This window comes from Brachyhypopomus gauderio, chromosome 8 (genome assembly GCF_052324685.1).
Source record: "Brachyhypopomus gauderio isolate BG-103 chromosome 8, BGAUD_0.2, whole genome shotgun sequence".
Classification (NCBI taxonomy): Eukaryota; Metazoa; Chordata; class Actinopteri; order Gymnotiformes; family Hypopomidae; genus Brachyhypopomus; species Brachyhypopomus gauderio.
This window is the reverse complement of record NC_135218.1, coordinates 22496669-22520450: the sequence shown is the minus strand read 5'-3', so window position 1 is coordinate 22520450 and position 23782 is coordinate 22496669. Positions and strand designations below refer to the sequence as shown.

Below are 23782 nucleotides of genomic sequence, written 5' to 3'. Positions count from 1 at the left end.
CTGATCTGACCAATGCTTTCCTCCTTGACCCTGAGTTTGGTATTCCCTTTATTAAATCTCGCTCTCCTCAGCGTTTGTGTCCGCCTCCTCACTCCGTAGCGCGAGCTACGTTACATAACCACAGATTTTCCTGCCAGGACAGGAAACTCAGACTGATGTGTTTTCCACCACTCTAACACATTACCACCTAGGTTCAAAGATGCAGTCTCTCTATACTTTACAACCTCAGCTTGGGCTAGGTCTCTGGAGAGCTTCTAGTGTCATAAGCTTCTTAGAAGGAGGAACATGCTCTAGAACAGGGATCTCAAACACGTCGCTCGCGAGCTACCAGTAGCTCGCCACCCCTTTCCGAGTAGCTCGCCAAAGGGCCAATGAATTACATATAAATTTGTAAACCTAATTGGTCCCATCGAGAAATCTACTTAAATTTATGTCCAATCAAAATTCACAGTTGTCCCTCCCCTTCTAACACTAAATGATTATTCGCCAATTATACAATTGTTAGTTCATAATCCGACTGGTTGAGAAGTGTTCTAACCCTGCAGATATGTGTGTAACAGCACGGTATTCTCATTCTCTGTATCACTCCGCGGACGCGTTGTCAAGTAACGGCATGTACATATATTCACGATAACACACTCCCTCTCGTGTTCTATTGCTCAATTAGCTGTCAATCAAAAAGTTAGGCTGCCGTCAATATTGAATAAACCAGGGGTCACCCACGTCATGAGTCGCCACATCATGTTTTCGCTACTAATATAGATTGTCCGCAGTTGCTAGCGGTCTTCCCGCTTAGCAATTGACACTCGCACACGCAACTTTCGTTCACGTACTAAGCTGGTAGCCCTCCGCAATAATTGGTATCCAAGAAGTAGCTCCCAGTTTCAAAAAGGTTGGAGACCCCTGCTCTAGAACAACACAAAACATAAAAACAGTTATCCTGGATATATTACTGTGTTTGAATCAACTGTATTTAAAACACGCGCACACACACACACACACACACACCTTCAGTGATTTCAACTTGAGGCTCATTTGTAGCCTGGCCACAAGCAGGAGGAGTTTCCTCGTCCTGTGTTACTGTGTCATCCTGTAGACACATGCAAACATATTCTAGCAAAGGGAAATGAAGTGATATATATTTTTATATGATTTTAAGTAGAACACTACAAGTAGATTCTTACTTTTTGGTTCAGCTGCTGTAAGACCTCTTTGATAAGGCACTGGAAGGTTGCATCTCTCTCCTCTTCTCTCAAAAAAGGTAGCTTTTTGAACCTTGGGTCTAAAGCAGATGCTTTGTGTAGAACATGCTGCACATCCACATAGCGCTGTTCAAGCTCCCTTTTCATGGTTTCTTTCATTTCTGTGATCAGTGTGAGGTCTTCACTGGCAGCTTTTAAATGATCCAACAATTTAGCTTGAAATGGTGCAATGACTGATACAGTGGGCTGCTCTTCCTCACACATTACGGTGGTGGCAGCTTTCACTGGTCCGAGAAGCTTGACCATTTCTTCCGCGGTAGTGATGTCATCTTCACTGAGTGTGTGCATGTCACTTGCGCCTTTTCTTAGTTTTCTGTCTAGAAGTGAAGCACACACTGCAGCTTGCTGTTCCAAAAACCTCTCCAGCATGTCGAACAAACTATTCCAACGAGTCACCACGTCGTGTTTTAGCTTGTGCTTGGGAAGTTCGCTCAATCTCTGCTTTTCCTTGAAAACGGCAGTAGCTACCGTGCTGCGGTGGAAAAAAGCCACAATCCGTCTCACTCGCCCTAACAGCCTTACTGCGCCGGCACATTTCAAGCCTTTCTGTGTTAGGTTAATTGTATGCGCAAAGCATTTAATGTGTGGAGATAGACTATGGACATGTTGCTGGCATTATCGGTCACAAGAGCAGGTTTTTTGTCCTGTATATTCCACTCTTCACATGCTGCTCTCAGCATTGTGCCAATATTTACTCCTGTGTGTGTGTCATTCAAAATGCGCGTTTGAAGAACGTAATTCTTCATTTGCCATTCAGCGTCAATGAAATGACAGGTGATCGTTACATACGCTTCTGTTGCACAGGACGTCCAGCCGTCTGTTGTAATTGCGACTCGCCCTGCATCCATTCAATCAATCATCAATCAAATTTTATTTATATAGCGCTTTTTACAACAGTTGTTGTCACAAACCAGCTTTACAAGTTAACTCGCACTTTATGGCCTTTTGGACTTCTTCATACAGTTTAGGTATGCAGCTCTCACTGAAGTGTTGTCGAGAGGGAATGTTGTATTTCGGTTCCAGTGTATGCAGCAAATCACGAAAGCCCTCGTTTTCTACCACGTTGTAGGGTCGCATATCCTTGCAAATAAAATATGAAATGGCAGAGGTAATTTTTACAGCTCTTCTGGAAGTGTGGCTTAATTTTTCAGGAAAAAAAGTGGTCAAAGACGATGCGGGAGTGTCTCATGTGCTGCACACATTTTCTTCAGCAATTCCATGCCGCCTTTTTAGGTGAACGGACAAGTTTGTGGTATTACCTGAGTACATTAATTCATACTTACAGACCTTGCAGATGGCAAATGCCTTGTCTGTCTGTCCACCTTTTTTTCTGAAACCGAAGTGCTTCCACACCCATGATTTGTATCCAACAGGAGAGTGTCTCTCATTTTCTTGATTGCTCAAGCTCGAGCGACTTGCAGAGGGCTCCTGCATTGTTTAACACTTAACACAAACGTGCTCGGCAAACAGCAGCGTGTTACCACCAGCTACAGCTGCTGCATACTGCTGCAGCTTAGCATAGCACAGAGGGGAACTATGCAAATAAGGTTTAAACGCACGTGAAAAAACATTGTTTTTGCGTCAAATCCATGCAGCGTATCATTCATTGTTTGTATCGATGCATCGATACAGATCGATGTATTGTTACAGCACTAATCTGTATGGATCTTGCTTTATGCACTGGGTCACAGTTATACTGGAAGAGAAAATGGCCTTCCCCAAATTGTTCCTACAAAGTTGGAATCATGTAATTGTCTAAAATGTCTTGGTATGCTGAAGCATTAAGATTTTGCCTCACTGGAACTAATGGGCCTAAAAAACAACCCCATAGCACTACCCTTCCTCTGCAAAACTTTACATTTAGCATAATGCAATCAGGCAGGTAATTTGACATTTGCCAAACATATGTTCATCCATCAGATTGCCAGATAGAGAAGCGTGATTCTTCACATTATAGAACACATTTTCACTGCTCCTGAGTCCAGTGGCAATGTGCTTTCCTCCTTCTGACGCTTGGCATAGTACTTGGTGATGTAAGGTTTCTATGTAGCTGCTTGGTCATGAAAACACAGGCCATGAAGCTCCTGGTATGGTGACAGTAATGCCACTAGAGATTTGCAACTCTGCAGTTCTTGAGCCAGCAGAGTATTGGCAACTTTTACACACTATGCCCCTCAGCACTTGGTGACCCCACTTTATATGTGATCTTAAATGCTTAAATGCTTTCACTTTTCAATAATATTACCGGTACTCATAGATGATTGTGGAATATACAGTATAGGAAGGAAGAAATATAAAAAATGAGCAACAGAAACTAAGCTCACCAAAATAAGTCCTTACAGTCCCACACTAACACCCTTACACACAATATACAACCCAAACCCCAACATAAAGCCAGTCACTCCCCGTAAGACAAAGCAAAGTCTAAACATTCATGAACGGTATTCAGAAACGGCATTATGGAATTATTTTGGCTGGTATTCTAACACTCTCAGGCTTCAATATATAGCACACTAAATAGACAACACAGCACAATAGCAGAACAAACATAGCAACACATTTGATGAAAAAGCTAACAAAGAAGCTGCTCAAGCTCTCAATTCTCCCAAGTCTCCAAGAGTCTTTCAAAGTCTTACCAAAAGTTTTCAGAAGGCCTCCCAAAAGGTCTCTTCCTGTTCTGGATCCGGAATCTGGACTAGAATGTGATAAGAATCCAGAAGGAAACTATAAGGACCTGCAACACAAAAGCTAATACAATAGACATTCTTTCACGAATGTTTGTAAAAGCAGACTGAATGGCTCATTAACAGGTGTGTCCAAATACCTTTGTCCATACAATATATGTAGAATGACTAATTCACTGTTAACACTCTGAATCAAAAAACTTAGAAACTTAGTGAATTCCTTCTGTTTAATACATTTCTTGAGCTTGGAAATTCTTGAGGTTATCTTCTTTTCTTGTTCTCATAACAGAATTGGTATACACACCAGACATAAAAAAAGTCTCAGTTCAGTCTCAGGCTATCCACACAGGACAGAGGACAGTAGTCATGAAATGGGAGGTATTGTTTACCGTCACTACCCTATTTCTCTTCAGCCTCCTCAGTTTTTGCTTGCTGGAGACTAAGCATCTAGTTATGAATCTGACCATGTAACTCCTTCCAAAACTTCCCACTCCCTCTTTTTGAGGCATTTTGTTGTTTTTCTCTGGTTCCTAGTATATGATTGATTGTTTTAAAATTTTCTCAGTGCTTGCATGTCTCTTTAAAATAATCTCTTATTCAGAAATTTATAATCTCTTAAGTCATTCATTGGAGTTAAATATGATGTTACCAATTGTGTTGAAGATGGATTCCTTAAGAAAATCTCCATCTTGCCAACTGCTTATATCTCCAACAACCTTACCCACAACAGTGAAGAACAAATTACTAAGGGAAGAGTAGAGAGAAATACACTAAAACATATACAACATATAACAACAGAGAAAGACAGAAAGACGAGACAAATACAGACAGTAGAGATACAGACAGCAGACAAACTGGAAAATGTGACAGTTTTTGTCTGGATTGACAATTCAATCTATTTAACTAGCTTCATGTAGATTTTCATGGAGATCATTCATTTCCATGTATTTAGATATTGTTTTTATTGTTGCATTTTTATTATGTGGATAATTGACAAATTTTAAATATGTACAGTATAAAGAAAGTTTTTAAATAATTGAAAAAATTATTCAAAAAAAGCTAATTAACTGTAATCAACATGTAAGCTGTAAACATCTACAGTCCCTGACATAAGTTCTGTCACTTATCCATGTCGTGGAAACAAAAGCTTATTACCTGACTTTAAATTCATAGATTGGTTTTAGAAATATGAAAGCTGAAACCCTCCCAAATGAGATTTAATTTACAAAAATAAATTTGCTTTACTGCAGAAATATTGATCATTTAATGAACATATAAAGGTCAGATTTTGGCAAGACAAAAGTTGTCGCCCACAGAAAGTAAGGTGAAAATCAAACAAATAATTCACTTCATATACAAATATATGCTTCATAACACTGGTGAATGATGTGGTGCTATTAGAGCCATATTTAATATTTTGTGTGACTTCCACGAGCTTGAAGGACCGCATCCATGCGGTTCGACAATGATTCATACAATTTATTGATGAAGTCATCAGGAATAGCAAAGAATGCAGTCTTACATGCCTCCCAGAGTTCATCAAAATTCTTTGTTTTTGTCCTCCAAGCTTCCTCTTTCATCCTACCCCAAACATGCTCAATGATGTTCATGTCTGGTGACTGGGCTGGCCAGTCCTGGAGCACCTTGATCATCTTCGCCTTGAGGAACTTTGATGTAGAGATGGATCTATGAGATGGAGCACCATCCTCCTGCAAAATTTGACCCCTTTTATGATTGGGAATGTAAGATGTAGCTAATATTTCTTGATATTTTAGGCTATTGATATTGCCTTCCATCTTGCAAATGTTTCGCACACCCCCATACTGAATGTAACCCCAGACCATGATCTTTCCACCACCAAACTTGACTGTTTTCTGGGTGAATCTTGGATCCATACGGGCTCCAGTAGGTCTCCTGCAGTATTTTCAGCGGCTGTGGTGTAATTCAACTGAAGATTCATCTGAGAAATCCACCTTCTGCCACTTTCCAGCGTCCATTTGTTTAGTAGGCTGTGGGCCTTGGCAAATGCCACACAGTTTTTTACCTGCATTTTGTTTAGTGCTGGCTTCTGGGCACTGATTCGACCATGGAGGCCATTTCGAGACAGAATCCTACAAACGAGGTGACCAGGCCTGGTGGAGCTCTGCTGCAGTGGAAGAGGGACTGGCTTTGGATTTTCTAAGCAACAAAATTTACTCCCGAGCAGTTGTCTTGTGGGGTCTGCCGGACCTGGGCTTGTCAAAAACATCTCCAGTCTCTTCAAATCTTTTTTTAATTCTTTGTACTTGACGCTGAGACACATTAAAGGTGCCAGCCACCTCTGCAGTGGATTTGGTCTTCAACGTCGTGATAATAAAGGCTTTGGTCGCAGGATGGATTTTTGGCATGTTGTCAGAGGTCACGTTGCAGTGCAAGTGAAGGTCTGGAGTGCTGGAGTTCTTTATATACACACCCACTAATTAACCAATCAATTAGTAAGCACAGGTGAGGCTGTAAACTAGGATTGGGTGCATTATATGACAAGGCGACAACTTTTGTCTTGCCAAAATCCGACCTTTCTGTGTTCATTAAATGATCAATATTTCTGCAGTAAAGCAAATTTATTTTCGTAAAATTAAATCTCATTTGGGAGGGTTTCAGCTTTCATATGAGTCATTTCTAAAACCAATCGAATTTAAAGTCAGGTTATAAGCTTTTGTTTCCACAACATGGATAAGTGACAGAACTTATGTCAGAGACTGTAATACATAAATATGTCTTCTCATAACCTAACCAGATACTGTAAATGTGGGATCCTGCATCACTGTATAGGTGATATCTTAAGTTGTTAAAATTAATAAGTAGTCTAAATATGTGTAAAAAAAAGTAGTTCACACTTTTTCTTATCCCTATAACAAATGTGTGTATTCTGCACATAAGCCTTCATTCTGTTGTGGACTATTGATTCTGGCTTTAATACCTATTTACTGTTTTCAGTATGTGTACATGGAGGCAGTGGAAAAGTATAATGTAACTGTTCAGAAGGCCTCCGGAGAACTCGCTGTAAAGAACATTTACTACCTCAAATCTCCCGCCGTCACTCTGGTTCTGTGCTACTCTGCTTACAACATCAGCATTCGTGCCCTCAACCAAGCTGGACCTTCACCTGCTGCACACAGAGTTATAGATGCCATAGAAGACAAAAGTGGTATGTTTTTCCTATTCCCATATCAGATTTATGTGTCAGTCACCTGACACTTCATTAGAAACATGTGGCTGTATGGTTCTTACACAGAGTTGCCAGTAAATTCACTGTATTGCTGGGCCTGTAGGATAACAATGCAGTTCTCCCAGAAGGTAACTGATGGTAGATTGTTTTGTTGTCTGTGATGTTTCTCCTGGCAGTTGTTATTTAGACATTTTATTCATGTATATCTGCATCCATTATGTATGCATATCAATTATTCGTAAGAATTCATAACAGTGAAAAATGAACAATATTAACGTGTTTACAGTGCAAATTAATTTAAAACACACTGAGCTAAAATTTGCTCATTGGTATTGATCAGGCTACTCATGAAAGAGACCAGTATACATTGACACAACTACACAGTATGACTTTAAAGAAGCATTGCAGCCTATTAAGTACAGCCCTGTACAGAAGGTGTGCCTAATAAAGTAATCACACAGTGTATAGCTAATCTGTTGCCATTCAAAACTTTCTTTAGCCATATCACCCTAGGGTTAGGGTTAGGATTATTATGTCCAAATTCTTATTAATCCATTGTAGATGGTTACGTCTTAGTTTGCAGACTGGCCATGGACAATTTGTGTTCATCATCCTGAAGCACTTCATTATTTCTGGTATTGACTGGTTATATTGGGATGGTGGTTTAGTAATAAAATATTTGCCTCCATTCACACCCAATTTATGTATTCCAGACATTCATTAAATATCATTTAAATTCCTTCAAAAGTGAATGCCCACTGATAGTTTGGAGGCACAAGTATACCTGAATATGTCTACTTGAATTTTTAGTTAGGATCATAACAGTAGTACTTGGCAAAACCACAGTAAGGCAAGTAAACAATGTAAACAACAGTAAACAAGCATAAAACAATGTGTTTGTTTTCTACAGATTGGGGTGGAACATTAAATGTTACCTTGAACAACAATGACCGCTTCAATCTTTCGTGGAACAGCTCACTGTCAGAAAAGTATCACTGCTATTTGGTAGAATGGTGGGAGACTGGAGAAAAACCCGAATACAGGTCCTTCTATGAGAAGAAAAGCCACCATGAAGTCAAAACTCATAATGGTACTTCGTCTTCCTCCTTCTAGTTAATCTAATCCTCATTTAAGGATTATACATTTTTATGTAGTGTTGCCTTTGCTGAGCTGAGCCTTTCCTATCTCTCATGGGCTTTCTTTTCTGTGATATGTAGCATCATTTCAGCCATATAAGAGATACCACTTTTTGCTGCATGCCAGGCCATATAAAAACACCTGCAACCTGAAGAATGCCAACAACAGTGAGCACACCTTTGGCAGGACCCAGGCCTACCTCTCAGAAGGATGTCAGTTCCATTTTATGTGTATCCTGACCATGACATATCTTGCTCACACATTCAATAGAGTGGAATTAACCTGTGTTATAGTTGTGTTATGTCAAGTTGTTTTATGCCACGTTATGGCAACCCTGCACAAATTTATCCAGATTTATTCACATTGTCTTTTGTCAGCACCATCAGCTGCTCCTGGGAATGTGAGCATCTATAAAATTACCGACAGTTCCTTTGTAATTACATGGAATCCAGTGTCTGAGATGGATCTGCGTGGCTTCTTGCAAGGATACATTATCCGATACATCAACATGACTGACCACAGTGAAATAAGTGAGTGTTTCATTATATTATCATTGTAACGTTGGGGTGGTTGCGTAATCAGGGGGTGGACGCACTGGCGCTGGAGAGCGGGACTCAAGGCTAACCGAAGTAGCCATACTGTCTAGCAGTGTCGTGCCTGCACGGAGCACTTTACTTTTACGTGGCATGGTAAACACTAGAACAAACACAGGGTCCTGACTACACAAATAAGAACGCGGCACTAAACCAAGTGAACTCAAATTGACTATTTTTACTATAAGCACATAATAACAATGAACATGCTCACAGAACCAAAACACAAGATGAAAGGCAATACAAGACCCTGTGGAACAGAACCATATTAAACAGGAATGAGGACCATAGAATACATACAATACAATCAGACACAGGGAAGACAGAACACGTAGGCTACTTTAAACTGAACACCAACTCGCAGGACAAATACACAGCTGGACTACAACATAAGTAAACGTGACTAAACTGAAACAAACCATATACAACGTTGGGTGATGTACAACGTCACCCTAGCTTTGTATAAAAGTTTCCTTGCTCTTAATAGAGAAAGCTAAAACTCTGTAAAAACGCAGCTCTAAGTGCTCTGAAACTGCATTTTTACAGTGCTTTTGTGTCCACCCAAATGTGTTAAAAATGGGATTTTGTAATACGCTAATGAGCTCCTCTTGCCTGTGTTGACAGCCAATGGAGTTTAACTTTTTTTGACCAATTGCTCACGAACATGGTCAGACCAGAACTACAGATCTTATCGTTTGAATTTGATAAACCAGGGATCACATTTTTTGTATTTGTTTTTATTCACCTGTGTGTTAACTAATGAGCTCGATAATTCATTTATTAAATTCATACAGCTCTTAGCTAGAAAGAAAATTTTAGACCTGGCAATAGTAATAGTAAATATGAAAAATCTTTAACTGTAATCATGAAGTAAGCAGAAGTTTTAGAAACGAGCAAAAAACTGAAACGTGCATTGAAAATAGTGAAGTGTTCATCGGGATCAGTGTGTCTGACTTGATTTAACCTTATCTTTGCGCTCTCATTTTAAAGACAGTAATCTCACTCCATCTTATTGGAATTTTATTTTATTGGAATCAGGTGTTTGTCAAGTTACACGGAAATCCGCATCAACCTCTGCTTTAACTTGAAAAGAGCCTTGGCCAACTACAGGGGTTTTATGGGACAACTCAATAAACCAGTTTCGATTTCCTTCTCGAGTCATTTATTGAAGGATTTCTTGGCATTAGATTTACGATTAGGTTGAAAACCTTCATAATGCAAAACACAAAACAGAACAATGCTTCGATTACTATGCATCCTTCTTTGCATTAACAGTAAACAAAGCTGTTTTTAGCAATTATATTAGACAAGGTAACACATTTCACTGTGCTTTATAATAAGCTTAGCATAACATAGCATCTCGAATGCTAACTATAACTTGCATATAATCTAGCTAGCCTGCACAGTCTCTCATTTACCAGGGTTGCCAACTCTCACGCATTGAGTATGAGACACACGCATTTGACCGTCTTCACACGCTCTCACGCCATACATCCGATATCTCACGCAGAAAAATCTAGTTTATTTACCTCTGATCCACATCTATGATTCAATGAGTTACTAGTTCGTTCTGGCGCCAACCACTGGCGATCGATAGTTCGCGATATAATACTTAATTTGTGTCCATTTTACACCACCCCAGTAACAATTTACGTTCGCCACCCACGGTGGCTTCTGTTTTTACAGTATTAGTGCTTTTATTCACGGAGTCTTTGCTTGGTAGCATCTTGATCATGCTTGGAAATATTTGCACCTTAACATCTCTTACAACACCCTTCTTGTCAGTATTCACACAAATTATTCTGGCCAATTTAAATTGACCCCTCAAGACATTTTGATCAGCTAACCAATCACCTACAGAAACATTCCTCTCTTTTGTGTGCCACTTGCTTCTGAAGAATAACCTTACCTCATAGGGTCCAAACAGGTCCATAATTAAGGGTTGTGTCAGGGAATGTCGCTCCTTCCTGAGCCATCAAACAGAGATCATTTTCATGCTCTCTTACTGAAAGCACAGGTGCCTTGAGTTTCCCATTCAAGGGAAGTGCCTCCCACTTTGACTGCTTTGTGTCTTTGTTCTTCAGATCTAACCACTTACTGGCAGCTCGCCTCACCCAGGCAGTGACTCCAATCAGTCTGGATAAACATCTAGAAGTTTTTTTACAACAGTACCAGCTTGTATCTCTTCTAGAAGATGTATACCCAATCTTTCTCTTGGATCAGTCTCAAATGTACTTGAGCAAAGACCAGGATGAGTTAAATCAGCAATGCATTTGCTTTTGGACTCAGCTACCAAGTTTTTGACTTCAGCTCTTGTCATTACTGCTGAAAATGACTTCCTTTGCAACTTATTGACCTGTCTCTTGCATCAGCTGCAACATCTCCAGCAGACTTTATAGGCCTTTCCTCCAAAAGCTGTTTCAGGAACAGTGGTCCATTCTGCCAATTTTTGTCCTCTTGCAGATCTTTGAGTGGACCCCCTTGTTATAATGTCAGCTACATCGATACTTCCTGGAACCCATCACCAGTTTTTAGCTGGACCAGCCTTTTGGATTTCTCCAATTCTGTTGGTATCCATAGCTTTCTTTCTGAATGGCTCCCAGCACTGTTTGACTGTCCACTAGTTGGAACCAGCGCTCAATTTCCATTCGGCTATGCCTCTCTACGTACTTTCTGAGCCTGGCTGCAAAGACCGCACCACAGACCTCAGCTTTAACTGCATCTCCTTTCTGGTCTAGTGGTGTTAACTTGGCCTTGGATTCCACTAATCTGATGTCAATACCATGGTCTGTTTCCCATCTAAGGTACAGAACAGCTCCATAAGACTTGTCTGAGAATGTAATAGCCTAAGGTTTCCCCTTCCAGTCTGACGGTGTGAGGCTTCTATGGAATTTAATTTGTGCCAGCTGTACATACTCCTGGAACAACCTTATGGCTTCCTATCTGAGTTCTTCAGATAGTGGCTTGTCCCAGGTTCCACGGGTCAGGTTTCTGCCTTCTGTCTCCTGAAATGCTTTTCTGACAATTATAGCACCCTTCTGCTTAATAGGTGTGTGGTGTCCATATGCAATGCGTTTGATACATATACAAAATGTGTTGTTGGTCTTCGCATTGCCCGATGGTCTGCTCGTCTATAGTTTGACTACAACATCAAATATAGAACAGGGTCACTGAACCATGTTGCTGACGGCCTGTCGAGACTTCCACTGCCTGAAACTGACACAGCATACACAGAAGAGATCGAGTCAGTGGCTCTCATACTCACTGACCTGAGTGCTGTGTCCGAGGAAGACTTTCGTTCAGAATGCCATAACTGTCCAGCGCTCACTAAACTCCGTGCACAGATACAGAGAGGCTGGCCATCACGGAAGTCTACACTTGATCCTGACATACAGCCATACTCCCCAATTCGCCATGAGCTTGCTGTCATGAATGAATGCATAGTCAGAGGGTCTCATAGACTACTTGTGCAAGAGTCATTGCAGAAAAGACTCATTGTTATAGCCCGTGAAACCCACCAGGGTATTGTGCGTACCAAACAATGCCTCAGGGAGTTGTACTGGTTACCCAAAATGGACTCTCAGATAGAAATATGCATTAAGAACTGCTCAACCTGCCAACAGAATGACAAAACAACTGTCACCCACAATGCTCCACTTCAACCAGTTCCCCTACCAACTGCTGCTTGGGAAAAGGTGTCCGTGGGCATCATAGGTCCATTCGAGAAAGCTCCTGATTGTAGATTTACCATATCACTGGTAGACTACTTTAGTAAATGGCCTAAAGCAGTGGTTCCCAAACTTTTTCTGCCGTGCCCCCCTTTAGTAGATGAGAATATTTTTGCGCCCCCCCCCATATTGACTAGGGATGCACCGATTCAAGGTTTTCACTTTCGATACCCATTCAGATATCTGAGGCTTAGTATCGGCTGATACTGATCCGATACCGATCTGATGGAGTAAAAGAGTGCTGAATCGACTTAAAACAGTTTATTTAAACACAGACATACTGAATTACAAGTTTATTGAAAACTCTGCACCACTATAGCACACTTAAACACACATAAAAACATGTTGTTCAGTCAGTGCAATTATGAATATAACATTGAATGTAAAATAATACCAAAGAACCTGAAACAAACAACAGGTTCACAACTTGTAACATGTAACGGCCAGAAATATGTGTACTGTCTCTTTAATGGAGCGAGTTGAGCACGCGTATGGAATATTGTTGTTTTTTTAGCTTTCTGCCGTAGACCAACTCAGACCACTGCTCTTTATTTTATTTCTGTAAGTAACGCATTCAATGAGCTTTGGACAACTCACCAGTTCATGTATGTACAGTCAAGTAGTGCTGGAGCCCAGGTTTATTTTGGTCAACCAACAAATAAACGGACTAAGTGGAATAGCACCAGCGCGAGTACGTGTCAGTGATTCACCTCTCCTCTGTGTGCTTCGTGTTTCGCTCGCCTGTTAGCTGTCCAAGTTCACTTCTATCCGAGACAGAGTGGATATTTAAGGTTGAACTAACTCCGAAAAGCATTACAAGCATAGAATTAGACTGAATAGATCTGTTTTTATGAATCGGTCACATTGTCACCGAAACCCGATCTAGAATTTTTTCAGATATTAATATCGGAATCGGTGCATCCCTAATATTGACATATGTGCACGTTTTACTTCCAAGCTCCGCGCCCCCCCTGCAATAGCTCCGCGCCCCACCTAGGGGGCGCGCCCCCCACTTTGGGAACCACTGGCCTAAAGTAACGTTTGTTCACCGCATTGACACAGCTACTATCATACAGTTCCTGACTGCCATTTTCTCTCGAGAAGGAAATCCAAAGACAGTGATAAGTGACAATGGTCCTCAATTTCTCTCTGCTGAGTTTGCTGACTTTCTCAAAGAGAGTGGAATAAAACACCTGAGATCTTCAGTGTACTACCCAAGAGCTAATGGAGAAGTTGAGAGGTTCAATAGAAGCGTTAAGGACTGCTTACAGACTGCATCCATTCAAGGAGAACCATGGAAGTCATTCCTGAGAACTTACCTGAGGGACTACAGAGCAACTCCTCATTCCACCACTAGAGTATTCCCTTCAGAACTGCTCCATGGCCGGCCAATGAGAGCAAAGCTACAGGTGATCGATAGATACAGATAAGGAAGCTATGCGAGAAAGAGTGGGGAGTAAACAACAGAAAATGAAAGCGTACACCGATCAGCAAAGTCATGCCAAGTCCTCCAACTTCTGGCCCGGTGACAAGGTGAGGGTGAGAAAACCATGGAAAGTAAAGAAGGGTGAACCTGAAGTTTTCTAAACTGTCGTGACTAAGAAAGGACCGGATACATACTTGTTGGATGATGGAAGAATTTGGAATTCCTCGCACCTGTCCGTACTTCCCAACACACAGAGGCGGATTCTGATAGGGCAATGGACTGTACTGATACAGGAAATGGCCTGATAGCTAACTCTTACTCAGATAGTCAGTCCAGACCTTTCAGGATTAGAAATGCACCTAGTTGGACTAAAGAGTTTGTTATGGAATGATATGACAAGTGGCTTACAATGTTCAGGTTTTGTTTAAAGCTTTACTGATACATTACTAATACTGTCAGGTTCATCTAGGTTGCAAGAAGTATTCTTTGTTCAAAGAGGGAAGATGCGGTATCCATATGCAATGTGTTTGATACATATACAATATGTGTTGTTAGTAATCCAGGACACTGGGGGCACTAGTGGGATGCGAGAGGTATGTAGGAGAGATGAAGGAGAGTACGAAAAAGAGAAGTAAAGTATGTCCTCTGTTCCATATACTCCTGTGTGGTCTCGTGCTTTATTCTGAATGATATAGACACAACAAGGTGTAACTAGCCCAATTGGGCCATAGAGTGCAGCTACCTGGCATAGGTTAAAGGATCAGGTGTATTTGGACTCACTTCTTCCACCAAATGTCCTGACCTGTTTACATCTTCTTTCTCCTTCTTGAAGTTAACTGAAGTCATCATGTGCAGCAGATCATCCTCTACTACAGGGGTAGTTGTGACTGTATTCCTCGATAGCTGAAATGCCACTTTTATCATCTCTCCATCTTGGAAGGACTTTTTGTGCTTAACAATTAAGTTATTAACCCTAAATGATGCTTGAACAGTCTGAAAATGCTGCTACGGCACTAATTTTTATACCCTTTGTTGTAATTAGTTTAAATAACTTGGAGGCTAGCTATGTGTAACCAGGTTGATCTGTCACTTGTGTATAATTACACAAAATGTACTGTATTTGTTTATCTGTTTATCTAGTTGTGAATATGTGGGATCCAGACTCCTCCCCTTTCTGTTTTCTTCTTTTGTGGTGTTTTCCCCCCCAAGTATAAATAGCGACCACCCATCTTAACTCTCCCCTTTTCATTTTAATATCATGGGAGAGGTATGTCACTATTTGTTATCCACCCATTTTATTTCAGTTATGGTGGTGATGGGGAAATGTTTTACAAATCTGTTATTTGTGCTTCACTCACTTTTCTTCCATTATGCTTTTACAGTGCTGGAGTGAGTTTTTCAGCACTGTTCTATGCACTTGCTATGTACTAACAGGTATGTGTAGCAAGGTATGCGCGTTGCGCACGCCGCCCTTTTCATTTTAATATCGTGGGAGAGAGTGCTGGAGTGAGTTTTTCAGCACTGTTATATGCACTTGCTATGTACTAACAGGAGTGGCTGATCCAATAAAAGAAGATCGCCTACAAAGATTGCATGTGGCGGATAATTTTTACACAACACAGAAACACACCGGTCACATATGCAGCAAGGTAACTGAACAAGTTTGCATGGTTTAACGCACATGCGTATGTGGTCAGAAGTTCAGACGTCAGATTGGCTACCCTGTTTGTCAATCAAAAGACAACGGTCATTCATCTCCTACTTTTTAATGTCATGCGATCTACCCTCACTTCCTTCGCGATCGACCAGTAGATTTCGATCGACGTATTGGGCACCCCTGCTCTACTAGATATCAAATGCCTGAGGCTTTATCTTCATCCCCAACTGATTTGGTAGTATGAGCCTCTTGTTTTCTTCAGATGGGCTTTCTGTTGTGAGTGTTTTCTCTATACTCTCCTGCCTCCCACTTTTCCTTGACAAGACCCACGGCTTCAAGAAAAAACCACCAGCTTCCAGTATCCCCTCTACCTCCATGGTGATATTTGCTAGCCTGTTTGTCATTGTGAGATGTAAGGATGTTATCCATGTACCTGTCTTCCTCAAGGACTCTACATGCCTCCTCTAAGTAGATGAACTTAGTGAGTCTTGCAGTTTCTCACATAGCCAGCTGTGCTATGCAATCAACAGGACAGTCACCAATTTTCACTCTTGTGATGGCATATTCCTCCATTTCATCCTCTTGTTTGTCCCTCCAGGGAAACCTGTGTAAGTGCATCTCACGATCCTCCAGCCACACAGAGTTGTACATTTTGCTGATGTGTCCCAAAACAGCGTGTACTCCTCTTCTAAATCTGATGAGTGCAGCTCTAATTGGATTCAGGACATCTGACCCTTTCAAAAGCAGATTATTCATACTCACCCCCTTATACATCTGGCTGCTATTCCAAACCAGTCTCACTGGTGTTGATAGAATGGAGATTTGGAGCCACAAGGTGGCTAACATACCACACTGATCCTTTCCAGTTCTCAGCCATCTCATTTGTGAGCTTCTTTGTTGCTCCTCGCTCAACCATTTCAGAACTTGAGCTGTGAGCCGTTCAGCTGTTTTTCTGTTCTTAAAAAGGTCGCCTCAACGTCACTTTTGTTATTGGGAAGAGAACCAGAGTCCACTATCCACGGGTACCTTGCATCCCAGTGTGAAGACATACTATACTCATCTTTCTCAACATAGGTAAGGCCGTCTCTTATAATTTCAAGGTTCCTTTCCTCTGATAAGGACATTTCCTTTCCTCCAGGTTGACAGTTCCCACATCGGCATCCACCACACTTGGGCTCACAGGCAGCTCCGACACTGTCCCATTTCCACCATTCTAGGAAGTCTCGGTGACTAACAGCAGTATGCTTGGATTCAAACTCTCCAGTAATCTCCTCATATCTGACTGCAGCAGTTCTCATGGAATGAGCAAAGTGCATCTTTGACTCATGTGCAGAGTTACCTCGTCGAAGAGATCAGGGTGTGCTCCACCCATCGTTTTCCTAAGGGAGCTGTTCCACAAAACAAGGTCTCTCACAACTTTCTGTGGGGCAAGTCTTCCTTCCCTGTGACTGATGAGAAGTCTGATCTCCTCAGGCCTCTTCAGCTCCTCAAACTCTACTTCTCAGTTATTGTGCATAATTGGGTTATAGGAATTGTTTACTGTCTTTTTCCTCAGGTGATGTGTATATTCAGGTATAATTGTTAGGTATCATTTGACTTTCGTCTAGTGGTTTTTCCAGCTTAGAGTACCTTGTGTTCAGGACTGTCTATTCTACCTTGGAGATTCCAAGCAACTACATAGCACTTTTGTAAGTCGCTCTGGAGCGACTCGTGAGCACATTCAGTTCCCTTCAAGGTTTTGATCTTTTTTGGTCTCTGACCTGTCTGTGACTTTAAGGTGTTCCAGTCTCACAAAGATCTCCTGCTTTTTCAGGAATTTGAGAAGCATGTAAAAATGGTTCTCTTGGGTAACATCATTGCTGGGGTCAACCATAAAGACAAGCCAGTCTTTCTTTACAAATTCAGGGAGCTTGCTTTCTATGGACTTTACCATCAGTGGGTTTTTAATGGCCCCAGTATCTCTAAGATCTGTGAGGTCTGCTAGGGCTTTTACTACTGCCTGTATCAAATCCACCATTATGTTTGGTTGATTTCCTTTTACTGGAGGAATCTTTTCTAATTCTTCTACAATCTCTAAAGCAATGGAGTACTTCTTGCCAAATCTATTTGTTAGCACTCTGAATGTCAGTCACTGCATTGTAGGTGGACAGTGTAGGATCTTTAACAATCTTCTCATCTATGCTGTCTAGAAGCTGGATCTTTTAGACCTCTTCTGAACGGATGGCTCACCTTACCTTTGTAAACTCTCCCAGTCCCTCTTCCAGCAATAATCATCTCTTTTGCAGCCACTGTACATTGGCAGTTTACTTGGCTTGATTTTTACTATGGCCATTGTCTGCGAGTTTATTATATGTTGCTTTCAAGGCCTTGACCCTCTTTTTAAAAAGTCACTTTGCTCTGCTGCGGGGACCCATGGCTCCCAGATTAATAGAGCTTTGGATGCCTCTTTGAGGAGTTTCTCCAACATGGTTAGGTGGACTTCATAGCCTTCACATTTTGCACTTTCAACAGCTTCTTCTGCAGCTATCAATTCATCTGCTCCATACCTGGCCAAGAGATTAGTTTGTACAATTATTCCTACCTCCTCTTATTTTTTGTTCACAGTCATTGGCGACCTTCTCAATATCTGCCTCTTGCTCCCTATCTAGTGATGCCTCTTCGCCCTTTTCTTCTTTTGCTTCAGCTTCTTCTAAAAGCCCAATACTGAAGTCATCATTTGCTTCATTTACTTTCCTTGCTGAAGCAGAAAGTTTTGCAAATTCTTCTCTGAGCTCTGATTCAGTTAAAGAGCCTGCTGTCCTACTAATGTAGTTAGCCTGCCTTGTGAAGCAGCTCTTTGCAACTGACCTCTCTCTCTCTAATTGATCTAAGCTTTTGCCAAGTACATCCTCTGCCATTCTCAAGAGTTTTCCTTCTTCTCCTTGCAGTATTACTATATTGCTTCGTTTGTCTTTAATTAATTAATTAATTTATGTATTTATATATTAATTAATTAATTTTTTTATATTCTATTTAACTTTACTGAATCTAACTGGCGTATCTGCAATTAAGGCAGCTTTTCTATGCACTTGTCCTTTGCGGATTTGCTGAAGCCTTTGATATTCTTTTCCTGCTGTCGCACATGAGTTATTAATGACCGCCGTCTTGTCATCAACTCTGATGATTTTCAACTGTCAAGTTACTCAGAAATCCGCATCAATCAAGAGCCTTGGCCAACTACAGGGGTTTTACGGCACAACTCATTAAACCAGTTTCGATTTCCTTCTCGAGTGATTTATTGAAGGTTGAAAAACCTTCATAATGCAAAACACAAAACAGAAAAATGCTTCAATTACTACGCAGCCTTCTTTGCAATAACAGTAAACAAAGCTGTTTATAGCAATTACATTAGACAAGGTAACACATTTCACTATAACTCTCATATAAACTAGCTAGCCTGCACAGTCTTGCACTTACATTTTCTACACCATACACCAGTGTTCCAATCACTTCCATGGCCACAGGTGCATAAAATTAAGCACCTTGGCATGTAGACTGTTTTTACAAACATTTGTGAAAAAATGGCTTGCTCTCAGGAGCTCAGTGAATTTCAGCGTGGAACTGTGATAGGAAGCCACCTGTGCAACAAATTCAGTCATGAAATTTCCTCGATCCTAAATGTTCCACAGTTAACTTCGGGAATGACAGCAACTCAGCCACGAAGTGGTAGTCCATGTAAACTGACCAAGCGGGGTCAACAGATGCTGAAGCGCATAGTGCAAAGAGGTCGCCAAGTTTCTGCAGAATCAATCACTACAGATATCCAAACTTCATGTGGCCTTCAGATTAACTCAGGAGGAGTGTGCAGAGAGCTTCATGGAATGGGTTGGGTTGGAATGGGCAGCTGCATCCAAGCCATACATCACCAAGTGCAATGCAAAGCGTCGGATGCAGTGGTGGACTCTAGAGCAGTGGAGGCCAGTTCTCTTGAGTGAAAAATTGTGCTTCTCCATTTGGCAATATGATGGACGAGTCTGGGTATGGCAGTTGCCAGGAGAATGGTACTTTTCTGACTGCATTGTGCCATGTGTAAAGTTTGGTGGAGGGGGGATTATGGTATGGGGTTGTTTTCAAGAGTTGAGCTTATTTCCAGTGAAAGGAACTCTGAATGCTTCAACATGCCAAGATAGTTTGGAGCTGGCCCCTTCCTCTTTCAACATGACTGTGCTCCAGTGCACAAAGCAAGGTCCATAATGACATGGATGGCAGAGTCTGGTGTGGATGAACTTGACTGGCCTGCAAGAGTCCTGACCTCAACCTGCTAGAACAGCTTTGGGATGAATTAGAGCAGAGACTGAGAGCCAGGCCTTCTCGTCCAACATTAGTATGTGACCTCACAAATGCACTTCTGGAAGAATGGTCAAAAATCCCCATAAACACACTCCCCAAAGAGGAGTTGAAGCTGTTCTGGCTGCAAAGGATGAACCAATGTCATATTGAACTCTATGGATTATAGAGATGTCATTTAAGCTAATATGTAAGTCAATGAAGGTGAGCGAATACTTTTGGCAATATAGTGTATGAACAAATCTGACCAACAATCTGTTGTATGCAATTCTTGACATGGTCTATTTTATGGTCTATTTCATCAGCATACTGTCATTAGCAGCATTGAACAGGATGTCCAACTGTTAAGTATTTTAATCTAAAAATGATGTATAAGTAGTTTTTGTTTTTTGAAAAACTGCCAATAGGTAAAGATATTTTTACATAAATTTATACAAAAAACCCTCAGCTACTTGAAATAGAATAATATTCTTGAGCAATTTTAACTTATCAAGATGGTATTTTTGCAGTGTGTCTCAACACAACAGCCATAATCGGCAAACAGAAAAAGGACATTTGTAACGAGTAGCCCCTCCTTGGGTCTGCCTCCTTCGTGTTTTTCCTTGTATGTGTGTTTGTTTATTGTTTTTCCACACCTTTCGTTTAATTTGTTTTGTTATTGCTTTCACCTGTGTTGCATTTAATTCCTTCTTATCCTTCTTTTTAGTTCTCTCGCTTTTCCCCATAGTTTGTCTGTCATTGCGTCTTGGCCATGTATGTGTGTCTGCGCTCGCGTAGGGGTTGCTGGTTATAATCTGCTAGATTAACCTGATCCTTGTGATGCTTTCCTTCAGTTGTATTATTTAGGTTTTGCTATTTGACCTTAATGTTTGTGTTTCTTTGAGGAGATTACTGTTCTGTTCTTTCATGTACCTGGTTAGAAGTGCTTACATTTCCAGGAGTTGTTTTATTAGAGAGTTTGTTTAATTAGAGTTAATGTTCTTCGTTGGTTCTTGTTTTGCTGTACTTGCTTAATATGTTCCCTATATTTGATGTTTTTCTAGACAGCACGGTGGAATCTAATGTGAACAGCTACACGTTTCTGAATCTTCAAAGCAGAACAATGTACCGTGTGCAGCTATCTGCATACACAGCTGCAGGGGAGGGTCTACCCAGTGACTCATTGTACATTGACACAAAGCCCCCAGGTGAGTTCCTTAACTGTGCTGTTGTTTTTGAACTATTCTCAGATTTAAACCTCTAACCATTCCGGAATCAAGATCCAAATTGCAATTTCATCTGCTTTATAAGCCTTCTTGTACCATGGGTTCCTAAGATCTCTGGAAAAATCTCATACTGAGTGCAGGGTCCCTCCTTCCTTTATCACTCGACAAGTCATGGCCAGTCCATACAGCATTGTGAACTGGAAGGTTGAAACTGATGTACAAAAGGTATATGGCAAAATCTGTCCTGGCTGATCTCACAGCGTGAAAAAGAAATAATTTCCTTCCATTGAAATCATGGAGGCTTCAATTTTGCTAATCCTGGAGACCCCCAAACTAGAACCTGAGTACAGACTAGGGGTGTCACGATCTCGATATTTAATCGAAATCGATCAAAATTATGTCACGATCTCGAGGCTCGAAATCAAAAAGAGGATAGAAGATCCCTCTCTCTAAGCTATGCAAGCACCCACACTACGCAAAGTAAAGCCTGGTTTATACTTGACGCGTCGCGAGCAGCACGAGGATCAGCATGCTGAAAATGACGCAATCGTGGTGGCCTCGCACGCTGGCGATTCGGGAGGTCGTGCATCTCTCGAATTTTGTATACGGTCTCTGAATGAACCAAGTCATGTTTGCTGACAAGCTTGCTTTACAAGGTGGAATTAAAGCACTTGTACATCACTTTCAAGGTCCATTTAAATAATTACCAGCACGTTAAACCTAATTAAGTTAAATATTTATACATATACATATCGTAATGATTAGAAATATGGTTGTTTATTTGCAACACACCTAATCTTAACGTCTTCACGTTCTCTCATGTTTCGTTATTTATTTTATGTTGCACATTGCTGTTTTAATAGTGCACATTGCTGCTACCAAAAAAAGCCACTAGATAGCAGGTACCCTCTGTGACCTTTCATTTTTGTTATTATTTGTTTGAGAACAAGATTGTTACATTTATCTTAATTAAATTATTTTAATTTGACCATTAGTGCCTAATGTAGTGTATTACAGATCAATTGTATCACTTTGCATCACTTATATTAAACCCACCTTTTGAAATAAGATATTGCAAATTTGATTAATCAAACCAATGACTGACCATAGACTAATCTAAAACTGGCATAGGCCTCTTTGCTGTAAATGGAGAATCAAATCGTGACCCTAAAATCAGAAATACAATCGAATCGAGGATTTAGAGAATCGTGACACCCCTAGTACAGACATATGAGTACAATGGGTGTGTAAGTTATTGTTCATGCAGAATTTTAACTGGTATTGAAAATTTGCCAGAGGATTGTCAGTTTTATTGTTGTTGTTAGAACATTACATTGCTACACATCAGCAAAAAGTGTCAGCCAACAGTCAGCAAATATTGTAACTGAATGTCTGTTTTTCTAGATTCTTTGTCTATAGGTACAATATTGGCAGGAGTCATCAGTGGGATAATCCCTTTGTTACTAGCTGTTCATTTCTCTTGTCGATTTCTGCAGAGGTAAAGTCTCATTTGGTATTTATTTTAGTATTTAGTATAGTTTATAGGAGACATATTGTCTAGATTTTTGTTGTTCATTTTATTTTGGACATCCACTAGTATAGATTGACATGCTGAAATATTTTATGAAAATTATGCTAAATTATTTGTTAGGTTCATCCCCAATGATAAATTATCTGACTGCATGGTAAATTATTACATATTATTTGATTTGTAGATTATTTATTTTGTGTTGCTTCCTAGGTAGGCACAATTTATTTTCAAGCTGAACATTGCCTTAGAGATTATTATAATGTCCAGTTGTCAAATCTAATTATTGACAAAAAAATCAGCCAGCAGCTCATGAGAAAAAAGCATTATAATACACTGATTAGTTGTCAAATTAGTCTCATTAGCTGAAATGTCTACAGTTGAGTACCAGGTCTACGGCTTTGCCACAGCCAATAATTCCGCACTTGAACACTAGTAGTAGCTGCCTTGTTTGGTTTAAATATTACAAATAATACTTATACATTACAAAATTGGGATTGTGAACCCAAATCTTCCACTGGGCCACACAAAGTTGGAACAGCCCCATTGCTCAAGAGCAAAAGATGAACTGTGTTGGAAATGTAGTGAAAATGAATTTCTACCACTGACCAGTTTGTAGTTTTACTTTTGACAGAGCACACAATGGATACAGGATACAGGATCTTCTTGACATGGCTACAAAACTGCACTCTCTTTTTTTCTGCACCCTCAGATTTCAGTATCTGATATGTTTAGGGCATGCTAAGCGTGCCAGCAGATGGGCAATATCCAAAGTGTTATTACATCATCTTGTAAAGAACTTTGGGCATTGTAACTTTGCTGACTATTTCCATCCACAAGACTATATAAATAACATAAAATGAAAAAAAACATACAGCTCCACTTTAATTGTAATATCATTGCTTTAAATATCAAACACCTCTCTATCACCCAGATCGAAGGACCTTATATGGCCAAGTGTACCAAATCCTTATAAAAGCAATGCTGTGCAGAAAATTGATGGAGGTCCAGAAGTGGTAAGTTTAATA

At 40.5% G+C, this 23782-nt stretch overlaps 1 protein-coding gene and 1 long non-coding RNA gene across 8 annotated transcripts in view; one reads left to right on the top strand and one right to left on the bottom strand.

The window, feature by feature from the left end:
- Nucleotides 1–1360, bottom strand: part of LOC143521963 (uncharacterized) — a 66357-nt gene extending 64997 nt beyond the window's left edge. The window contains exons 1-2 of the long non-coding RNA XR_013132885.1: nt 1185–1360; nt 1009–1090 (exon numbers count right to left, since the gene is read on the bottom strand). This is a non-coding gene — a long non-coding RNA (uncharacterized LOC143521963). The remainder of the gene's footprint in view (nt 1–1008; nt 1091–1184) is intronic.
- LOC143521961 (interleukin-31 receptor subunit alpha) overlaps nt 1–23782 on the top strand; it is a 66021-nt gene that overhangs the window by 38064 nt on the left and 4175 nt on the right. For 6 of the 7 annotated variants that reach the window (XM_077015525.1, XM_077015524.1, XM_077015526.1 and 3 more), the window contains 8 exons: nt 4236–4324; nt 6923–7133; nt 8065–8244; nt 8372–8503; nt 8669–8821; nt 21065–21208; nt 22631–22724; nt 23689–23770. In XM_077015525.1, coding sequence (XP_076871640.1) covers nt 4236–4324; nt 6923–7133; nt 8065–8244; nt 8372–8503; nt 8669–8821; nt 21065–21208; nt 22631–22724; nt 23689–23770 — 1085 coding nt within the window. Of the gene's footprint in view, nt 1–4235; nt 4325–6922; nt 7134–8064; nt 8245–8371; nt 8504–8668; nt 8822–21064; nt 21209–22630; nt 22725–23388; nt 23771–23782 lie in introns of all 7 variants that reach the window. The other variant, XR_013132884.1, reaches the window with a different exon arrangement.